Here is a 19,794-nt window from a genome sequence, read left to right as displayed (position 1 = left end):
GACATTGTTCTTTAGATGGCACTGACATGAATTTATTCTGCGCTGAAAATATAGGTCCTAGAGGAGTCAGGACCTCAGAGTACCCTGTCATGGGCTCCAATGCCCTACAATTTTGTTTTCAGTACATGTACTCATTAAGTGTCTTCCTGCAGCTGTGCACAGCTGCGTAGGAGAGCAGAGCTTTCTTTTCTCCTGTCCTGGTGTTTAGACGTGAAGAGCTGAAATGCTAGCCCAGGCCTTGTCAAGGATGCTCTCGTATCTGCAGTGCAAATGTACCTCTAGTGTGAGAGGCACCAGAGTTATTAACATTTCCATGTACTGCATGAATTAATATTACATTCTAAAAGAGATGAAGAGAGAAAGCTTATAAAAGGAAATTGACTTTCATGATGTATGCACATGCAAGGTACACATCAGTATAGCAGTACCTTCTTCATCCATTGCCTTTTGCACTCTTCACCTTGCGTCTTGTTTGTACTGCTAGAATTTTGCTCAGTCATTTCTGCTGAGATAGCCCATATCAGGGTGAAGGAAAAGACTGGTGCTGAGGAGGCAAAAAATGATCTAATTCATTTATTGGTTCCCCAGATGACATCATGACAGCTGGAAAACAGATCAGCTGGAAGTAGTCAATTGTAACAATGCCTATGCTTTCTTCAGATTGTATCAATATGCTGCAGAAACCATGAAATCATATAGCAGTCTTTGATCCTTCAGAATAAAAATGAACACCAGGCTAGTCTGGTTTCAGCCCGATTTACCTTCACGCACACTGGGTCAAAAGAGAAGGTATGGGCAGGGCCATCGTCAATTTGTCAGTTAAAATTTTAATCAAAACCTGAGGAAATAGATGATGGTGTATGTTGAAAGCTGAGTGTTGAGCATTTTCATCACAAATGTTCCCCACAAAGAACTGCTTGGCATGAAGAAGATGAGTTTAAGGCTGCTGTGCTAACTACATCCAAGGACTCACTGATGCTTTTAAGTGCCCCAGATTTCTCCAGTACCTCAGCTGTGAGAGTGCAAGATGTCACTTTTATGAAAAAGCAAGCAGTTACACAGACACATGTGGGAGGTAAATTAGTGCTTCTCCCATTCTCTTTTGCTTATTCCTAGAGGATATTCTAAGAAAGTAGACCAACCCCATTTTTAGCTCAGTCTTAAATTATTGAACATACTCCATACCAGGCCATTAAAAAACAGAAAATATGGTTAAGAAAAAGACTTGTGCATATAAAAGAACAGTATAGTTATTCAGTTTTCAGAAAAGGGAAGAAGCACTTCCTTCTGACTTTTCTTCTTCTTCTTCTTCGTTTTTTTTTTTTTCTTTCTTTTTCTCAGGTGGAAAGTTAGATTGTTGTTTCAAAAATAAGAGCTTTTTCTTCTTGTGAGGATTCATTTCTGAGTACAGGCAGAATCTTTATGGAGATGGCATACAGCATGAAAGTCAATTTCTTTTTTATAAGCTCTTTCCCTCTTTATCCTAAGAGGATCTTCTAGAATGTAATGTTAATTCATGCAGTGCATGGAAATGCTAATAACTCTGATGCCTCTCACAGTGGAGGTATGTCTGCACTGCAGATCCAAGGCGTGACTGCTGTTCACAGAAGTATCTGCCTCGCTTGTAAAGCAGTATAGATAGAGCAGAGTAAAATGCACTTAGTGGGTACCCAGGAGCTGAAGCCTCCATAATTCTGTGGCCAGTGTTCTGCAAGACATTTAGTAAATGTACATAAGATACATAAACTAGAAAAACACCCCTGTGTACAGTATCACTAGCAGTGTTAGTGATGTAGAGTATCAACAGCAGTATTAGTGAACTAGTGACCTTAAGTCATTTTGGGCTAAGAGAAGGGAAAATAGACCAAAAACTGTGCTACACAGTGTGCTAACAATTTCATAGCTCAGCATGGTACAGCGAGTGCCACAGCAGCTGCAGATTGGCATTTGCCCTGCCCTCCCTCCTGCCCACTCTGCCCACTGCGTGACTGCCTGAGCAGCCCAGGGAGCTCCATGGGGAACAGTGGGAAGTGGTGGGGCATGAGAGGCACCCATTATTACACCAATGGATCAAGTGTATAAAGGTCAAATCTCCAAGAAGAGTTAATCTGTTTTGAAAGTGATCCAAATGGATGTTGTGGACATCTTTCCAAGTGTGTATCATGCAAAAAAAGGCAGTTAAAAGAGCAATGAAATAGTGGAGAAGGTCATTATGAAGCATAGCCGCTTCATGCTGCTGGCTGCACGTGCGGGTTTAGAACTGCATGAGAGATGGTGGCGGCACAAAATCCAGCCTGACCACCGAGACAGTTAACGCACGGCAACTTTCACGGCACTTGCAGAAATGTTATGTGGTGTCTGTGCTGAGCTATGCATAAGAAAGGATGAGTGAATTATACAGGGCTTTTTGAATGCATCTGTGCAATCAGTGAGGAGAAGTTACACAAGCCTCCTCTTCCTGAAGGAGAGTGAAGTGCTGTCTACAGCACAGTTCAGGCAGGGACAGGTGCCATGCAGGAGAGCATTGGCAGGCTTCCCTGAAAACAAACAAATAAACAAAAAAAAACCACCACATAAAATCAGCTGGCAGTTTTGCCTGTGACTCTTAAAAATTTTCCTGAAGGACCAAATCCTAGGTCTTGTGTCAAGCTTGAATAAACCAACTTTTAGGCAAGAGCTCTCAACAGGCAAAGGAAAACCCTCAAAAGCATTGTGTCTGCAGGGCTCCTGCAGGTTGTGCAGTCATTGCTCCCTTTTGAAAAGAAGAGAGTTACAGGTTCCCATTCCCATTTCCACTTCGTCAGGCATCTTACGACCCTCTCTGGTACGCATGAGTGGTGAGCTACAGTTCCTATATTAGACACTCTTCAGGAGGAAGGTTTCTATGCTGCTATATGCAGAGCTTCCTGTAGTCACAAATGAAGCAAAATCTGTCTGAGGAGGAGGGTAAGCACAAAAAAGCACCTCCAGTGCAAGGAGCATTTCAGTGAGTGCTTCATGGTGCACCCTCCACAAAGTAGTTGCTGATACCTCCTGGCTAGGTATCAGCAACTACCTAGTCTATCAGGGTATTTTTTCCCCATTTGCTGCCAGAAGCTTTGAACAAATAGAAAGAAAACTGGGAGCCCTCTCCTGAGGCTTCTGCTAAACATTACGAGGAGAGCTGGAAGACACCATTTCCAGAGATGACAATGGAAATAGGGTTATCTCAGAGTAAAGGAGGGTAGCTACAGAAATTCGTGTTCACCCTCTGAATCTCATGCTATTCCTTAATAGATAACCCAAGGTAAAGCATGCTGGCGCATTGTAGCATATTCTTCTTCCATACACGTACATCTCTCCATACATAATTTCACTAATACCTACGTAACAAGAAAAAAAATGAATCTGAAAATGTTCCAGGTACTAATTAGAAGTTTCCTACACAAAACCGCTGTGCCTGTCACTGCTGTTTTCTGAACCCAAATCCTGGTTCTGCTCCCTTTCTATAGCTGATTGCCTTGTTAAAACTGCTGCAACTCTTCTGCCATTTTCTGAATCAAGCTGGCAAGAAAGAAGAAGAGGTCAGACAAATAGTTGGGCAGACAAGTAGATGAGATGATAAAACAGTATATTCCTTGGGTGAGTGTCTTCAGAAACAGGAGGATGAGAAAACAATTATTGTCATGTACTAGGTGACGTGGCAAATGGAAAACCATATTCTGGTACAAAAGTATCAAAGTTAACTTCGTTTCAGCTCAGTTTAGTCACCCTTCTTTTTCTGTCTCTCTTGCTTTTTTAGGAAGTAATACAGTTCTCAAAGCTGTAATCGCTGTAAACACTGGCTAATACATTTGTGTGCAGAGACATTCTTAGCACAGTAAGTAGAAGGGACTGGTTAGTGAAGTCAGCAACACTGAAGGACTTGAACACAGAACAGGTCTGATCATTTCTTATGTCTAAACCTCTAGGAAAGGGCTTGGGACCTTACTGAACAAATAAACTCATAGAAAAAATAAAATCATAGAAAAAATAAACTCAGAGAAAAGTCTTAAAAAGAGTAGCAGAGACCATGCAAGGAGAGGAAGAGGGATCTGCCAGCCAAGGAATTTATGCATGTGCTGTTAGGAATAAAATTAGAATTGCCAAAATTCAAGATAAGTTTAAACTCCTGAAGGAAATTAAAGTTTGCAGTTACCAGTGCTACCCACAGAAAGAAAATAACAGAGACAGGACTACTGCTCTGTGGGAGGCTGATGTAAATGTTAAGGTGAATCTACATATGTACAAAAATAAAATAAGTATTTTGACTAGAGTTTTGGTAATGATGATATTGTTGAACACAGAAACAGAGATGGATTGGCTAATGAGGATAACAGTATAGAAGGAGAAATCAGAGCCTTAGTAGCAAGATTAGGGCTAAATGCAGAGGATTTAAAATAAACCTTTTTGAGTTTATTTCTATGCTCCTAGAAAGTAGTATCTATAGTACCTGTACTGAAGAAAAGCAAAAAGAAGATCCAGCCACTAGGCTATGGTTACACGATGATTAAGTTTACATTTGCACAGTAGCAGATCATGTGGTGGTAGAAAGCTGAACTGGACCAGAGGGAATGTATAATTACCGTATCTGTTGAATTAGACAGCCCATGATACAGTGCTTATGTCAGGTTTACCCTAGCTGCAGGAAGACAGATAATACTTGATCTATAATAAAATCTGTCAAGCTCCCTCCCTCACAAATAAATAAATATATAAATTGAACTGCCAGAGAGCTATAATACCAGTCTAGTGCTTTGCATTACATGGAGGTTTTAAACTTTTATTTGATCCTCTGAAACTGGATTTGCTCTACCGTGACGACTCCATAACGTAACCTTAATATCACATTAAGTTTTCAGAGCAAATTTTGAAGAATAGTTAAAAACTTGGAGGCAAGTGGGACAAATCACAAACCAGCTGTAGAAAGTAAATGGAATGAAAACATGTTGTCTTCGTTTAACAGAGTACCTGAAGTATCCTGTTTTTCAGACAAAGAAAATCTGGTAGAAGTCCTGTGAATAGAAATTTCTGGAAGCCTGTAGTACAATGCAACATGCCAAAATTAGGTGATATAGCTGGATATTGTGCTCTGCAACACTAGAGATAATTCCCAGTCATAGGTAGAAGGTTTTGCAGCAATAAAGAGATATAAATGATAACCAGATTATGGGTGGTGGGTTGGGAGCGTTTGCACTGAATATCACGTTCAGCCCAGTGAGGTTTTAAAAATTATTATCCCTTATGTAACATGTTTGTGTCTTACTGATGGTATTGAAAAGCTTTCTCAAAGTAAACACTTTGTCATCTGTAGCTCCCACCTAGAACATTTTTTCTCATCCTTTCCTAATACCTGCAGAAACAGATTTTTCTTCCTTGAAAAGCCATAAAATATCTGATAGGGACTGGGGGCCTTACTGTAGACTATACGCACTTCAGTACAACTTAGCCATGCAGTGGCTGATGTACTTTTTTATCTTGTTTTGTAGTACAAAGAAGTTTTGTTTTCTTTCTGTATTTGCTAGCCAGAATGCATTGTTAGAAGTCCTGGTTGGTGGCAATTTAAGCACACCTGATTACTTAGTCAGTCTGATCTCTGTGAGGTCAAGGCTAATCTGTTCTAAAATCCAGACCTTCTGCTTTTGTTTAATATAGCCCACTGAGATTAAAATGGGATTAGAGCTCATCTGGTGGGGAGAACATCATCTTCAGATGAACCCTTATATCATCCTCTTGCAAACACCACTAGGTGGAAATGAAGTCTTGCAGTGGCCCTGGGCCCTGTACATCAGTACACATACAGTGTTTGTTGATTTTTTGGTCCTCTTGACAGTTTTGAAAGCAGTCTTTGAGTATACTATTTCCTGAAACCAAATCCAAATCATTACCCTATATATGGAATACATGGATAGGGATATCAGTGGTTTGTTGTTGTTGTTGTTGTTGTTTCCTCATTCATCTCCATGTATTTGAAATTTACTACAGCAATAAGACTAAAGTAAATTTAAATATTTGGAAGCTGTCAAGCTATACGTTTAATAAAGTGTTTACAATTTCTTCTGCTTTCTTACTAAGATTTCTTTTATTTATTTATTTATTTATTTTTTCTTCTTTAAACATGAGTGTGGACTATGCTGAACAAAGACATTATTAAATCATCTTGGTTCAATATCTACATTGCAGATATTCCAGAAACAAGCATGTCTACATGATCCGAATGATATGCCTCAAACTTGGTTTGTAATGAAGCCAAGCAAAAGGATTGCCAAAAAAAAAAAAAAAAAAAAAAAAAAAAAAAAAAGTGAAGTAATGGTAGTCTTCTGTATTTGTTTTTTTTCCCAGTATTTGAGTACGGCCATTTTCTGTAGTATTTTCAATCTCAACACATTATTTTTACATTAAAGCATAAAAATGTAATGTGAGGCTAAAAGTGGAAGTAAAATGAACAAAGTTATTTGATCAATGTGTTCTCATTATCCAGATTCTATGAAATCCAAAAATAATTACAACTGTCAATGATGAGGGTGATGTAAAATATCACTAGTAAACCAGAGTAAAAAATTCAATATGGAGAGTGTTCTGAAAGTGCTATTTTTGCACAGACAGGCTTCTTGGCAGATGTCCTGGATTTCAGCCTGCTCAAGATGAGGTCACACTGTGGCTATGGCTAAAGTAATTAACAAAGTCAATCTCGCCAGCTCAGTATAAACCTGGAGAAACTGCACCAAGGTGCAGAACTCGAATGACAGAGAAGAAAACCAGGGGTTTTGTCCTGGTTCCAGCACTGACCATGCTGACCAATGGTCAGTAATCTTGCAGCAGATTGCACTGCAGGAAGCCTTCAGTATTTCTCAGCTTGGGGTGATCCTTGGCCATTTCACTCCACTCATGCAGGGGGTTATCTTTTAGGTAATATTACTTCCTAACAGAAGTCTTGGAATCATCTGGCAATCAAGATGATCCTTACTTTCTTTAGCAGTTAGGGTTTATCTTTGGTTCTGTTTAAGCAAAGGTTTCCCCTTTTGAAAGAAGAGCGTACCAGCTAAAGTGTTGACCGAGTTCTTAAAAACGAATTCAGTGTAAGCCTTAGAAGATACTTTCAGTAACATGGACAATTAAATTTTCTTAACCATATGGGATCAGCTACCACACAGTTTTACCTGTAGAGGCAACATATCCATTGAAAGCATCAACTATCTCACCAGAGGAGAACTTGAGAAGATATCGACATCAGTTCTCAATATGTGGTGTTGTTTGTTTGTTTGTTTTCCCTTCTATTAACAAGATCATCATTTATCATCATAAATAGAGTACACTACTGTGTGAATGCATGAAGATGAAAAAAAGTTATTGCAGTTATCAGCACATTATAATTGTTTCCCATCACTCTCTCAGAAGTTACCCTCCTTGCCTGACAGCATGATTGGTTCTTTTCTTTCTAACTATAGTGCACTATTCTGAAGTTTTAGCATGGTAAATAATGTAGACATTTGTTTTTCACTGGTTTTGAAAGGTCAAAAGAACCTGCAAAGTTACTTTGTTCACCATGTCATTATAGAAGGGAATTACCACTATTCAGAAATATTCACTTACTCCATCAGGTTGGAATCATTCAACTGTTATGGTTAGTATGATAATGGAAAATCTACTTACTGAATAACAAACAACATTTTAGGTCATGCTGCCCAACTATGCTCATTTTGTAAAACATGATTTGCAGGATACATATCTAACATATTCCAATTTCTGCCTGTCCGTAATTTAATGTAATAATACATTACTTTGGGTCCTAAATTGCTTAGTAGAATGATTGGTTCTTGATTCATCTTAATGGCTGAAAATGGGACAGTAACTTGTTAAGGCAATTTTGTTCCTAAACTTTCATATTACCCAATTCATATCACAGCTTTCATGAGATTCTTGACAAATACTGTCATTTTCTTGTATATTTTTCCTTTAAATGCATATGATAGCATGTATGGTAGGAAAACCCAGAGTCACCTTCTTCCTGTTGTCTGTGCTTCTCATATAAGCACGCATCTGCTTTCCTAATCATGAGGCCAGAAGAGCACATGAGCATTGGACCAACACATGCTTGCTGGGAAAACACTTGTTAAAAGAGTCAAAGCAGCAATCACCATTATGATCAGGAGCTGAAGATGTGCTGGACTTCATCTGTGAAATTATTTTCTAAATGTTGTTTCCATTCATTTGTTCATTCCCAAATTCTGTATAGAGTAATGCAGTTTTGTTGGTCAGGAGTTAAAAATAAAATTCCTGCTCTTCTTAGTTAGAAAATATGCTTTTTCTTTTTTTTTTCTTTTCTTTTTTTCCCCCTGGGTTGACACATAGCTGATGTTGCATAACTACTTCCAAAGTGAAAGGTCTTTCAAAGTGAAAGGTCTCATCCACTATCTCTATGCTTCCAATAAATACATTAAAACTTGTCTTGTGTATCAGAAATACATGCCAAGCCAACACCAAAAACATTTACATCAAATATCAATCAAACAAACAAACAAACAAAACCTAGCCTTTTCACAGAACTTAGATTTTGTTGACTGGGAATTGTTGTATCTCAGAGACTAATTTGCTAGGAGAAAAAAAAAATCCCACAGAGTTACCTGTTTGTATATCAAAGTCTTTATACTAATGTCTTACACTGGGAAATTGCATAATAGGCTTCAGTTTAGGAACTTTTATGGAAAGTAGATTTTGCAATTGACATACATTACTGAAACCGATTCAGTAGGTCAGTAGAAAGTAATAAAAAATAATAAAGCAGTCATCTAAAAAAGGTATTTGATATCAGAGTTTAATAATAGTCAGCATTGTTAAATGGTAAGGTGGCATCACTAAGTTGTGGTTTGCCACTACAGAGGCTTTTGTTGACAACAATTTGAAAATAGGAATGTTGTTAAACTGAGGGGTGAAATGTCATGGTTTTTAGAATTATGAGAAACGTACGGAGCTGCTCCCAAGGAAAAAAAAAAACGAAAACAAAAACAAAATCACCACCACCAAACAAAAACAAAAACAAAAACAAAACAAACAAACAAAACAACAACAACAACAAACATTTTGCCATTATTTCAGGAGCTGCAATATGCTTATATATTTAGGATGGAAATGAATGGTGATGGAAATCATGGGGCTGTAGGGATGTGTGTCACATAAAAAAAAAAAAAAAAAGAATAGTTGATACCTTTGATCTCAGAAGGAAGAGATAGAAGAGATATGAAGAATGCCATAGCATGGGTGATATTCAAATTTGGCTACACTCACGTCAAGGTAGACCAGGACATCACCTGCTGTAGGGGAAAAAAAAATCACTACCTTCTGAAAGTCCCAGCAACGATATGAGATAGAGATCAGATGAAAAGGGATGGAAAGCTTAATAATTTGACTAACTACATGCATTTGACAATGCATGTTATAAAATGCATGTGTTGCTTGTGGAAGGGGAAGCACCCTGGTCAGTTCCCCTCTTCTTGCACTCCCACTAGTATATTTTCTTCTTTGACTCCCATATGAATCTCATGGTCTCATGCACTCTGCTTATTTATAGGAAATCTACATTTGTTGGAGAGCAGAGAGAGGCTGTTTGGTATTGAAGTGTGTTGATTTATCAAAATAAAGCATTACTTCCTGCCCCTAGTCAAGTTTCAGCTAGTAAATTTTAAGATGAGTGTAGGATACCTACACGAATATGAATATAACATACCTGCATATTTAATTTAGATTTTTAAAATGTATTAATCAGCAGTTAAGACAATTAGTGATAGAACAAGTCTGATGTGAAAATAAAACTAATCAGTAATTACAATTCCAGCTTCTCTTGCCAACGAAGTTCTCTGTTTTGAAAGCAGCATCACAAGTAGCCAACTTCTCCCTCTCACCCCCACAAAATAAAATATGAAGCTGTGAAAAAGCTGAGTTACAACTAGGTTGGCAGGATTTTAGACACCATACAAAATCTTAGCAATTCAGGTAAATCCTCTGACTAATTCATCCAATTTGAACTCTTGGACTAAGCAAGCCACAGATTAAATAAAATAACACACATCTCCTGTGCTTTCTAGGAGGTAGTAGAAATCATTCATACAGGGAACAATTTTGCCAAAGTAGATTTGGCTTTTATGCTTTGCAAGCCCACACAAACCACTTTAGTGGAGCTGTGTCCCTGCTGTAGGCACCTAAAAAACAAACTTGATTTACTGTTTGAACGCCTACACTGACCCAAGTGACTTTCAGCCCTGTATGTGTCCAGTACAAGCTCACTTCCCACATGTTGCATTCCTCTCCAAAATGTGACTTGAGTAAGACATAGCTTTTGATAAACAATGTCAGTGCCAGTCCCAAACATTTTTGCACTGGTACATCTGAAATAACATGGGCAGCACCTTCCCAGTTTATCTGGTATCAAATATTGATCACTGGAGATTGCATCCTAAATGGCACTTGCCACTTTGAGAGAGCCTCTCAGATTCTGCAGGAAGTGATGCTGGTGGTCCAGCTGGAGGCAGCTGCAAAAAGTCAACGTCTTTCAGATCTGACATAGAGCAGAGGTTCTTCTCATCATTAAGGATCACATATCTGGACAAACCCCAGATCGAGTAACTGTATTCTGTCTTCTTAAATTGTCCTTAATGTAATGAACATGTTACAGTGACCTCTAGAATATCTAATGGGCAATGCATTTGAGCTTTTTGAATATTTAAGCCACCTTCCAAATTATCTCGTGTTTGTCTATTCCTATCTTAGCCTCTACATTAAACTATAGATTTTTTTTCTTTAAACCCATTAAGCTTAAAAACAAAAGTATGGTTAATTCCAGATCCTATTATTGTATTTTATCTTGAATTTCAATTGTAGAAGCAATTCTTTGTTGCTTCTGTAGAACTACTATGTTTGAATGTTTTGTTTGCCTGATTCTTTTTTTTTTTTTTTAATAAAAACTTCTGCAGTGCTTCAAAAATATCATTACATTTTATTTGTGATCAGAATTATCCTACAGGATAGAAGTTTGTAAGCTTGGAAATATGGCTAGATTTTGAGCTGAATGTCCACAAAAAGCTCTAATGAATGTAGAAAAATTCTACATATTTGAATTATTTAGTTAGCCTAGGATAGAGTCTTCCACTTAAAAAACAGTGGGTAGCTTGTCTTCTGAAAGCTTCTCAGAGTATCCATTTACTTCAGTTCCAACTTTCCTTTTATGTTCTGATTCCAGATTCTCTTATTAGTTTGAAAGGTCTGTTGTGGTTTTTTTTTTTTGTTTGTTTCCTTTTTTTTTTTTTCAGTTGATGGGACTAATTTTATAGTACTGCTTTAAACCACTCTTTTGATCTGACTCTAAAATTCTATACAGCATGACTCAGTGCTGTGACCACTACCAAATACAAAGCATAATATGTCATTTATTCTTTGATTTTTTTTTCTATCAAAACTATAAAAGTTTTTGAAACTCCACTGACAGATGGGGTCTCTGTTCTATTGGCCCAGGAATGTTTTATTTTGTGGCATAAGCACTTCCAGTGCACACGTGCAGGACTGTTTAACTGAGCAGTACTAATTGGTACTATGCACACAAGAACCTTTCAGTGTAAAATGGAAATGACTCCTCTCCTCTCCTCTCCTCTCCTCTCCTCTCCTCTCCTCTCCTCTCCTCTCCTCTCCTCTCCTCTCCTCTCCTCTCCTCTCCTCTCCTCTCCTCTCCTCTCCTCTCCTCTCAAGTTAACATTGACTTCAGTCCTAAGATGCTTTTGTTGTCCTTTTCGCTTTCATTCTGCCTTTTTTTTTTTTTTTTTTGCACACTACCTCTGTGCGTAATTAGTTAATCAGTGGAGTGTAATGCTTATTTCATAATTTTCCATCATTTCACATCTCACTATCTGAGGGCAATTTTTACCTTATATTTATTTCTCTGAAACATTCCACAAAGGTGAAGGAGATTACTTGAAAACTACATTACTGCACAGATGAAGATAAATAGCTCATAATTCATCAAGTGCAAGGAATATGAGAAAGCTGAATATATGAACAGAGAAAAGGAACAAAAAGGTAATTACTGCATGATGGTATAGCAGTGAAAGTAGTTTAATTTGTGAGAATGGTATGGTCAGTGGGAGACATTTGCCTCCAGCTCTACCTGGACGATGGCCTAGTCAGAAATTGTGTAAGAAATCTGAGTTGTAGCTCATATCAGGTTTGACCTCTGTCTCTGAGGCACTCCTAAGTGCAAAACACAGGAGCAGAGGGTTTCAAGCTGAGGCTCCAAGCAACATGACGAGTGAAACTGCTGGGAAATTGGCAAGAATGTTGGAGCTCATTCACCAAACCAGCAATTTTTCTTAAGGCTGCTGACTTGCCAGCTTGCAGGGGTCCTTATAAATGAGCCTGGTAGGTCACAGATTATAATGAAATAAGTGTTCTCCTTGACCTCAGGGCAGCTCACTCAGGTGAAATTATGACACTTACATACGTAGAATATCATGGGAGTAAATTATCACATCTGAAACAGAACGTCATCTGAAGGAGAGTCATGTTGCTCCATCACCCTGTTCATTACAAATTTCTTTTAACTCACAAGTAAAAATAATCTCCTTGATATAACATACCCAGATTAAGTGGATTTCAGTAATGATACGGTGGTTCTTTGTTTGTTTGTTTGTTTGTTCGTTTGTTTGTTTGTTTCTGTCATATTACTAGATGTCAGGATGTGGTAGTTCTGCTCTGATATGGACATCTCAAGTCTAGGTAAAGGGGAGGAAGGTTTGTATTTTCACTGAAGAAGGCTGTCCTTTAAGGAGACTGGCATGTTCTGATGACAACTTTTATGATTGCTGTATGGCTAGTCAGTATTTTAAACTTTACATTAAAAAAATTTAGTATTCTGCAAACATGGCAGAAAAAGACTTAAGGCATTTAAAGGCATTCTCAATTTTTATTTTTCTTTTACTGTGCTTGTTAAAAGAAAACATAATAAAAAACTTAGCCTTCTTAACAAAGGTGGTTACAGTGTTCATTAAGCAGAACACAGATAAAATCCTTAGGTTTCTCATCTTGTATATTAAGAAGAAAAAAAAATCCAAAATAATTCCCTTAAACCCTCAAAGGATTTCAAACCAATTATTTAATACAAAATGTAAATTTGCATTACAATTGGTCATGACTTATACAGTGAGAGTATCAAAAGTGCTTCAAAAAGCAAGTGTTAACAAGTAGAATTTAACACATTGCAAGTGAAACAGAAATATTAGATGATCTTTGAGACAATATTAAAATAGTGCTTACAGTTACAGGTAAAGCACACCTTCTACATCTTTTTCAAGTAAAGCCCAAGTCTGGTCAGACATTGGTGCAACAGCAAATTGCAGTAGTTACACAGTGATATGGGCCTACATATCATCTTTGCGTACAGTTTTAACTCTAGTAAGACTCTACCACTGTGTACATATTCACCTTTTATTTTCTAATATATGGGTGGGAATAAGAAATGCTCTTAATCTCAGACTTTTGTGAGATTTACTCATCACTGGGAATTTAAAATAGCTTTTGAATATTAAGTTTTAATAGCCTCTTCATTATGAGCAGCTGGAAACTATTTTTATGGTAGTTAAAGAAGACTGTTTAATTTTACTCAATATATTTCTCCAAAATGTATTACTCACGTTATATACATAGTTTCCACCCATCAGGACTGTCAGTTATCTCTAATGTGTTTGCCTATGGCTATGAACAAGTAAATGATGTGACATAATTTAATGATGAAGAAGATAATAGTGTTTTAATTTAACTCCATGTTGTCATCTTTTTCATCCTCTTCTTTTACTCATTATAGATCGCAAAGTGTTGAAACAAAAAAAAAAAAAAAAGAAAAAAAAAAAAAGGATATTTCAGTTGTCACCTGTTTCCAGCCGCAATTAGCATTTAAAAGCTTAACATCAATTTTCATTCAAATATGCCGCTTCTGTAGTCATGGTAACCCTCTCATCAGCTTTATCTTCCAGCTTTAGAAGGTACTGCTGTGGTACTTGGAGATGTTGTCATTCAGGATTTTTCATCTGGCTCCCTCTTCCTTTCCTCTTCTGCACAAAAGACACTCTGGGCTTGCTTGGGCCAAATGTAAGGTATATAACATCAAGAAAAGATCCAGAATAGAAATACTGCAAAAAAATAAAAAATAAAGTTCTACTTCATGGAGCTTCCTGGAAATAGGAAGTAGTGATGAAGAATGGCTTATGGTTTCAGAGAGTGCATCACACGTAGTGTAGTGAACTACATACGGTCTATTAAATTAAAAAATATTTACTTATTCTACTTACGTAAAAATGAAAGCCATCTACACAAATGTGTAGGTGCAGAATCTATTTACTTAGCAGATGTCTTTTCTCACTTAACAGAAACATTGAGCCAGATGTAGCCAAAGATAGATTCATTCAAGTAATCTAATCATTCTGCATTTAGCCAGGATATGCTCTGACATTTAATTTTGTGAGAAAAGTATGGAATTTATTTTACTGTTAGTTATCCTCTTAATACTATTTTAGCAGTGCTTTTTTGTTTCTGTCATCATTATTATGCAACATGTAGGTGAGAACAGGTCAGCTGATTCAAAACACCAGTTATTGGCAGAGATACCTATCTTGGAGACACTTTATTCTTGTTGTGGCTTTTATTTTCCTTGGCCTGCAATATATGTTTATTGTAGGGAACAAAACTGCTACAAGTACAGAAAAACAAATGGATACTGCAATTCAGATACATGGCCTTTTGGTTAATATATAGCGTCATTATGGGGGACCTTCTATGTTTCCTCCCTGTTGTCATTTACAAAACTCACCTGCTTCCACTTTTATTTCAGAAATTGATAGATGTCAGGACACCGCACATACATCCCAGCCTGCCTCTGGCCATCTGTGAAGCTGCAAAAACATCTTTCAGATATCATTTTCAAGACTTTTCAAGGCCATTGTTTCACACACTGCAAAGCCACGATACAGCAGTCACAGGAACTCCTATGAGCGTGCTTACCTTTAACCCTTGGCACTGCTGAGTAGCAGGCACAGTTGGATATTTGAGATGCAGCTATTTCATCTGTGTCTTGCATATGTGGATACAGAACATAAACCTTCATTTTAATTAATTCTTGTGTATGTGGTGGCTTTAAACGGATGGTCAAAGCAATCTCCACATGTGTCTTTGCACCATCCTGAGCCTGAATAATACCAGCCCGGATAACCATCAGGCGTCTGCTATTAGCTGTCAGCCACTAATGAGAACCGCCCAATGTGTAATATGAAATAAACATACACCACCTGTGCAAACTCAGGCTTTGAAGGACACTTTGTGCGTGTGAGTCAGTCATGGCTCTCACTGGAAACTGCTGAAAATTTGGAAATATTCTGTGAATCTTTTGTACCTCTTATATGTCCATATAGCCTCTAAGATGCCTGTTGAGTTTTCATGCATATGCTTTTGCCATCTCATAACTCTTTGAAAGAATTTATGGCTTTCCAATCATTGCCAAGGCAACCCAAAAGGCTCAGGTATTGAGAACTGATGGTAGGGAGATATACAAACAACTATGTGTTTGTTCCAGGCCTACCCAGGCCACCATTATATTTCATGTGATATCCCAATAATATCTTTGAAGATACTTTAAATGTCCATATTTTTTTTCACTTAATCAAAACTCTTACATCTTTGTATTTTTTATGAAGCAAGGAGTAACTGTCATTTTATTTGCCATCCGGTGAAATCAGAGTCCAGAAATGAAGGCAGCAGAAGCTGGAAAAATATAGATTATTCTCTAGTTCAAAGCAATTGGACTTTGCTGGTGATGCCTGTTTGCTGTTTGCAGCAGACTTCAGAAACTGAAGAGGGTATCACTGAAAGTAACATATTGCTAGTGAGCTGTTACCAAACACTTCCCAGATCCCAACCGCACGGCTGTGCTCTCCACCCCCATTCAACCAGGCTGAATCTCCTTGCTCTTGCCTGGTCTCTGCATTTTTCAAGGATTTGCACATGAAGGTCTTTCCTGGCTCCCCTGGCTCAGTGAACATCTTCCTGCGGTGCTGACCTGCCTACATTAGATTACTCCAGGGTGCCTGCAGGTCTCTGTGCGACTTCTTGCAACAAAGGCATAAAGTCGGAGTGCAGATGGTATTTCAGCAGAGCAGCACCCCTACACCCTAGTGGATCTACAGCACGTAGCACCAGGAACCAGCTGTGATACAGAGGCATTGCAGCACTTCCACTGTGTTTGAATCTTGAATCAATTAGCAAACCACAATTTATGGGGGATATGGCTGATGAGATGAGGGCCAAAACAGAAAGGAAAGTTCTGGATCCAAACTTCCCCTGTTTTCTTGGGTGTTTGGTGCCTCTTTGTTTTCCTCTGAGCCAACTTTGAAATGCAGTTTAAGGACATTTCTGTCCCCGAGTACATCACCAACGATTACTAAATACCAGTGGACACGTCTCCTTCCTCAGCACCAGGACCAAAATGCAGCGTGCTTTTCCCTCATTTCCTGACCTCCCTCCGCACAACATTGGGAACAAGGGGCGCGCTGATGAGGAGACGCTGCCTTTATAAACCCACCCCTCTCCTTAAGGCTCAGCGTTATTCACCCCCGCCTAACCCAGCCGCGGGGGGGGCACGGCGCCCTCCCCACCCTTCCCCTGCCGCCACCCCAAACTGCCCCCGGCCGGGGGTCGCGGGGGGGCACCCAGACACCCCCAGCATCCCGGGGCGGGGGCGGTCCGCTGCCTGCCCCGCCTGTGCGGGGCGGGGCGGGGCGGGGCGGGGCGGGTCCCGCGGCCGCCGCCCGCCGCAGACAGCGCGGCGAGGGGCCGCCGATGCCCGAGACGGAGCCGGGGCTGGTGGCGGTGCGGAGCGCAGCGCACCTTGGGGTGAGCGCCGCCGTGCTCGGGCCGGGGCCGGGGCTGCGGCTGCGGGAGGCGCGGGGTCCCCGCTTCCCGGACGGGCGCCCCTGGGGGTGATGCTCGGCCGCAGAGGGGACGGGAGGGGGCAGCGCCGCTGCTCGCCGGCACTGGAGCCCTTGGGGGGATGCTTCCTGGGCTAGGCAGGCTCCCCGCTTTGGGGAGGAGAAAAGTTTTTGGGGCGCGGAGCGGTGCGAAGTTGGGTTAAGTGAGGCGAGGCGCTGCGGCAGGGCAGGGGGCGCGGGGAGCCCCCCGGCTGGGAGCCGCCGTGCGCCCTCCGGGGCGAGCTGCCCCCTGTCGTGATTTATCGGGATGCCGGGGGGTCGGCCCCTCCGCCGCCAAGGGTGCGCTGCCCACCCTGTTCAGTGTTTTTACGGCAGGCTCGTGAGCGGTAACTCTCAGGTGGAAAATAAAAAGCTGCGGTGCTGCGCCTTGCAGATGAAGTATGTCTCTATGACATCTTAGCATGGGAGCTGTGCGTAAAAAAAACAGGAAAAGCTGCAGGTGACTGCGTAACTTTTGTGTAGGTAACTGTGTATAATAGTTGCAATTCTCTATCTGAGAATACAAAATCAGTATCTTGAATATTCTTCAGTATTCAGCTTTTACTGCAAATGCCTTGAATAAGTGGTGTAACAAAGTATTTTTGCAGAATAATACATACTACTGATAATCAATTTTATTTATAAATTATTTTATATTTTGCATCCTAAGAAATGCAACTTACTATGCATAATGCATGTATAACTGATTTCTGCATTATATTTTTCAAATTAAGTAATCAAGGCACCTGTTATCATGCATCAGCTTTTTCCTGTATTAGAAGTAATGTCATGCTAATAGCTCTGGTGTACATGAGTAGTCCTCCCACAGTTTCATTCTCAAAATTTCAGGGTCAAATCTTGTGTAAACTTAAAGTATTTTCTGTAACACGATCTGTAAGACGGGCGCTGTTAAAAGATACTTAACCACAGGAGTATTCTTTGTAACTTCCTACTTTTGTAACAGAATATGTGGCATAAATCAAAACAAAAACAGAGTTGAATGAAAAATTTGTGTTAGCCAGTCCGAGCTAGTGTCCTAGGTCTGATCTAAGGAAATTGAATTCCTTCTGTAAACTTGGGTAGATTTTGCAGGGGAAATTAAAGAAGCTGCGGTTGTGTTAGATCTTCATTTTGATCCTGTTCCAACAGTTTAGTGTCTTACCCACACATCAATGACCGGCTCTATGCACACATAACATTTCAGTTAATACTGCTTCAGGTGCATAGAGGTCTGATGAGATGCTTGTAACACTTTGATTGCTTTTTCATACATTACTGCCCCTGCATTTGGGATTTGAATGTTACATGGTCATAGTAGAAAGTAATTGCAGAAGGTGATAATCTTTGTTGTAGCCGGTAGAATAGCAGTTTTTTCATTTTTTTACACAACATCTGGGGACAGTTTTTACTTTCCACTAGGACTTTTTGTCATCAGCCGAGACCTAATGCTGAGCAGTGGCTTTTGAGAGGCATAAAGTGATCTGAGTATTGATAGACTTTTATCCACCAGGTTGCTGCTGAAACAAACATGCTGTTGCTGTGTCTGATGGGATGAGCCAGGGTATTATGTTACAGCCAGTAACATTCTGCTTTAAATTCTAAATTTAACCAAGTCTGTAAATTACTTTTTTAGAAGCTTCTAACTGCATGCTGTTTTACTAATGTTAATGATACCTGCTTGTCCTTTTTAGCATGAATGAAGAAAATACTTCCTCTGAAGAATAAAAATACTTGATGGTGGGAGAACCTTTAAAACACCTTTACCTTCAAAGCTGGAGAAAAGTATGAAGAAACACTCCATCTGATTCCCTGAGCATCTCACAAAGAACACACAATGGCTCATTACAAAAAAACTGTTGTTAGTATCTTGGAGGAGTGGTGTTTGAAGGAACCACTGTTTGGTTGCAAACAGCACCAGAACGTTAGGAAAAAACTAAGACTGATAAGAATAATAGGGCTTCTTGTGAGTGTAGTGGCCATTAGTACTTTCTCTCTTTCAATTAGTGCCTTTTTCAAGACGGAACTACATAGCAAGGTGTTGGCCAGTAGCCTAGATAGCCAAAAGCAGGCGCATGGTCACCAAAGAACTCTGTTGGATTTCAAGGAACAGAATGAAGACAGTGCTCCAGATCCACCTACTTCCATGAAATATGAAGCCGAGCATGGCAATGCAACAGATCATGCCAAGGGAGAGTACCCAGAGGACCTATTCTCTCTTGAAGAAAGAAGAAAGGGTGCAGTGATCCTCCATGTGATTGGAATGATTTATATGTTCATAGCCTTAGCCATAGTCTGTGATGAGTTCTTCGTTCCTTCCTTGACTGTCATCACTGAAAAGCTGAGTATATCTGATGATGTGGCAGGGGCAACCTTTATGGCTGCTGGTGGCTCGGCCCCAGAACTCTTCACTTCTTTAATAGGAGTGTTTATATCCCACAGCAATGTTGGCATTGGGACAATAGTGGGATCTGCCGTGTTCAATATCCTGTTTGTTATTGGAATGTGTGCTTTATTTTCTAGAGAGATCTTGAACCTTACTTGGTGGCCACTCTTTCGAGATGTGTCGTTTTACATTGTTGACTTGATCTTGCTAATCATTTTTTTTCTGGATAACTTAATCATGTGGTGGGAAAGCTTAACGCTCCTGACAGCATATTTTTGCTATGTGACTTTCATGAAGTTCAACGTTCAAGTAGAAGAATTGGTGAAAAAATTTTTGAACAGGAACAAGGTTGAGAAGGTTACAGCAGCAGATGCTGAAGGAAAGGTTGGTCAATTTTTA

At 39.5% G+C, this 19,794-nt stretch overlaps 1 protein-coding gene across 4 annotated transcripts in view; it reads left to right on the top strand.

Annotated features, from left to right (window-relative positions):
• Window positions 1-16,837: 16,837 nt before the first annotated feature.
• SLC24A2 (solute carrier family 24 member 2) overlaps window positions 16,838-19,794 on the top strand; it is a 144,745-nt gene continuing 141,788 nt past the window's right edge. For all 4 annotated transcript variants that reach the window (XM_040542058.1, XM_040542055.1, XM_040542057.1 and 1 more), the window contains exons 1-2: window positions 16,838-16,938; window positions 18,704-19,779. In XM_040542058.1, the coding sequence (XP_040397992.1) occupies window positions 18,847-19,779 (933 nt within the window). In that variant the 5' untranslated portion in view covers window positions 16,838-16,938; window positions 18,704-18,846. The remainder of the gene's footprint in view (window positions 16,939-18,703; window positions 19,780-19,794) is intronic.

Source organism: Cygnus olor, chromosome Z, assembly GCF_009769625.2.
Source record: "Cygnus olor isolate bCygOlo1 chromosome Z, bCygOlo1.pri.v2, whole genome shotgun sequence".
Taxonomy (NCBI): Eukaryota; Metazoa; Chordata; class Aves; order Anseriformes; family Anatidae; genus Cygnus; species Cygnus olor.
This window is presented reverse-complemented; position numbering and strand designations above follow the sequence as displayed.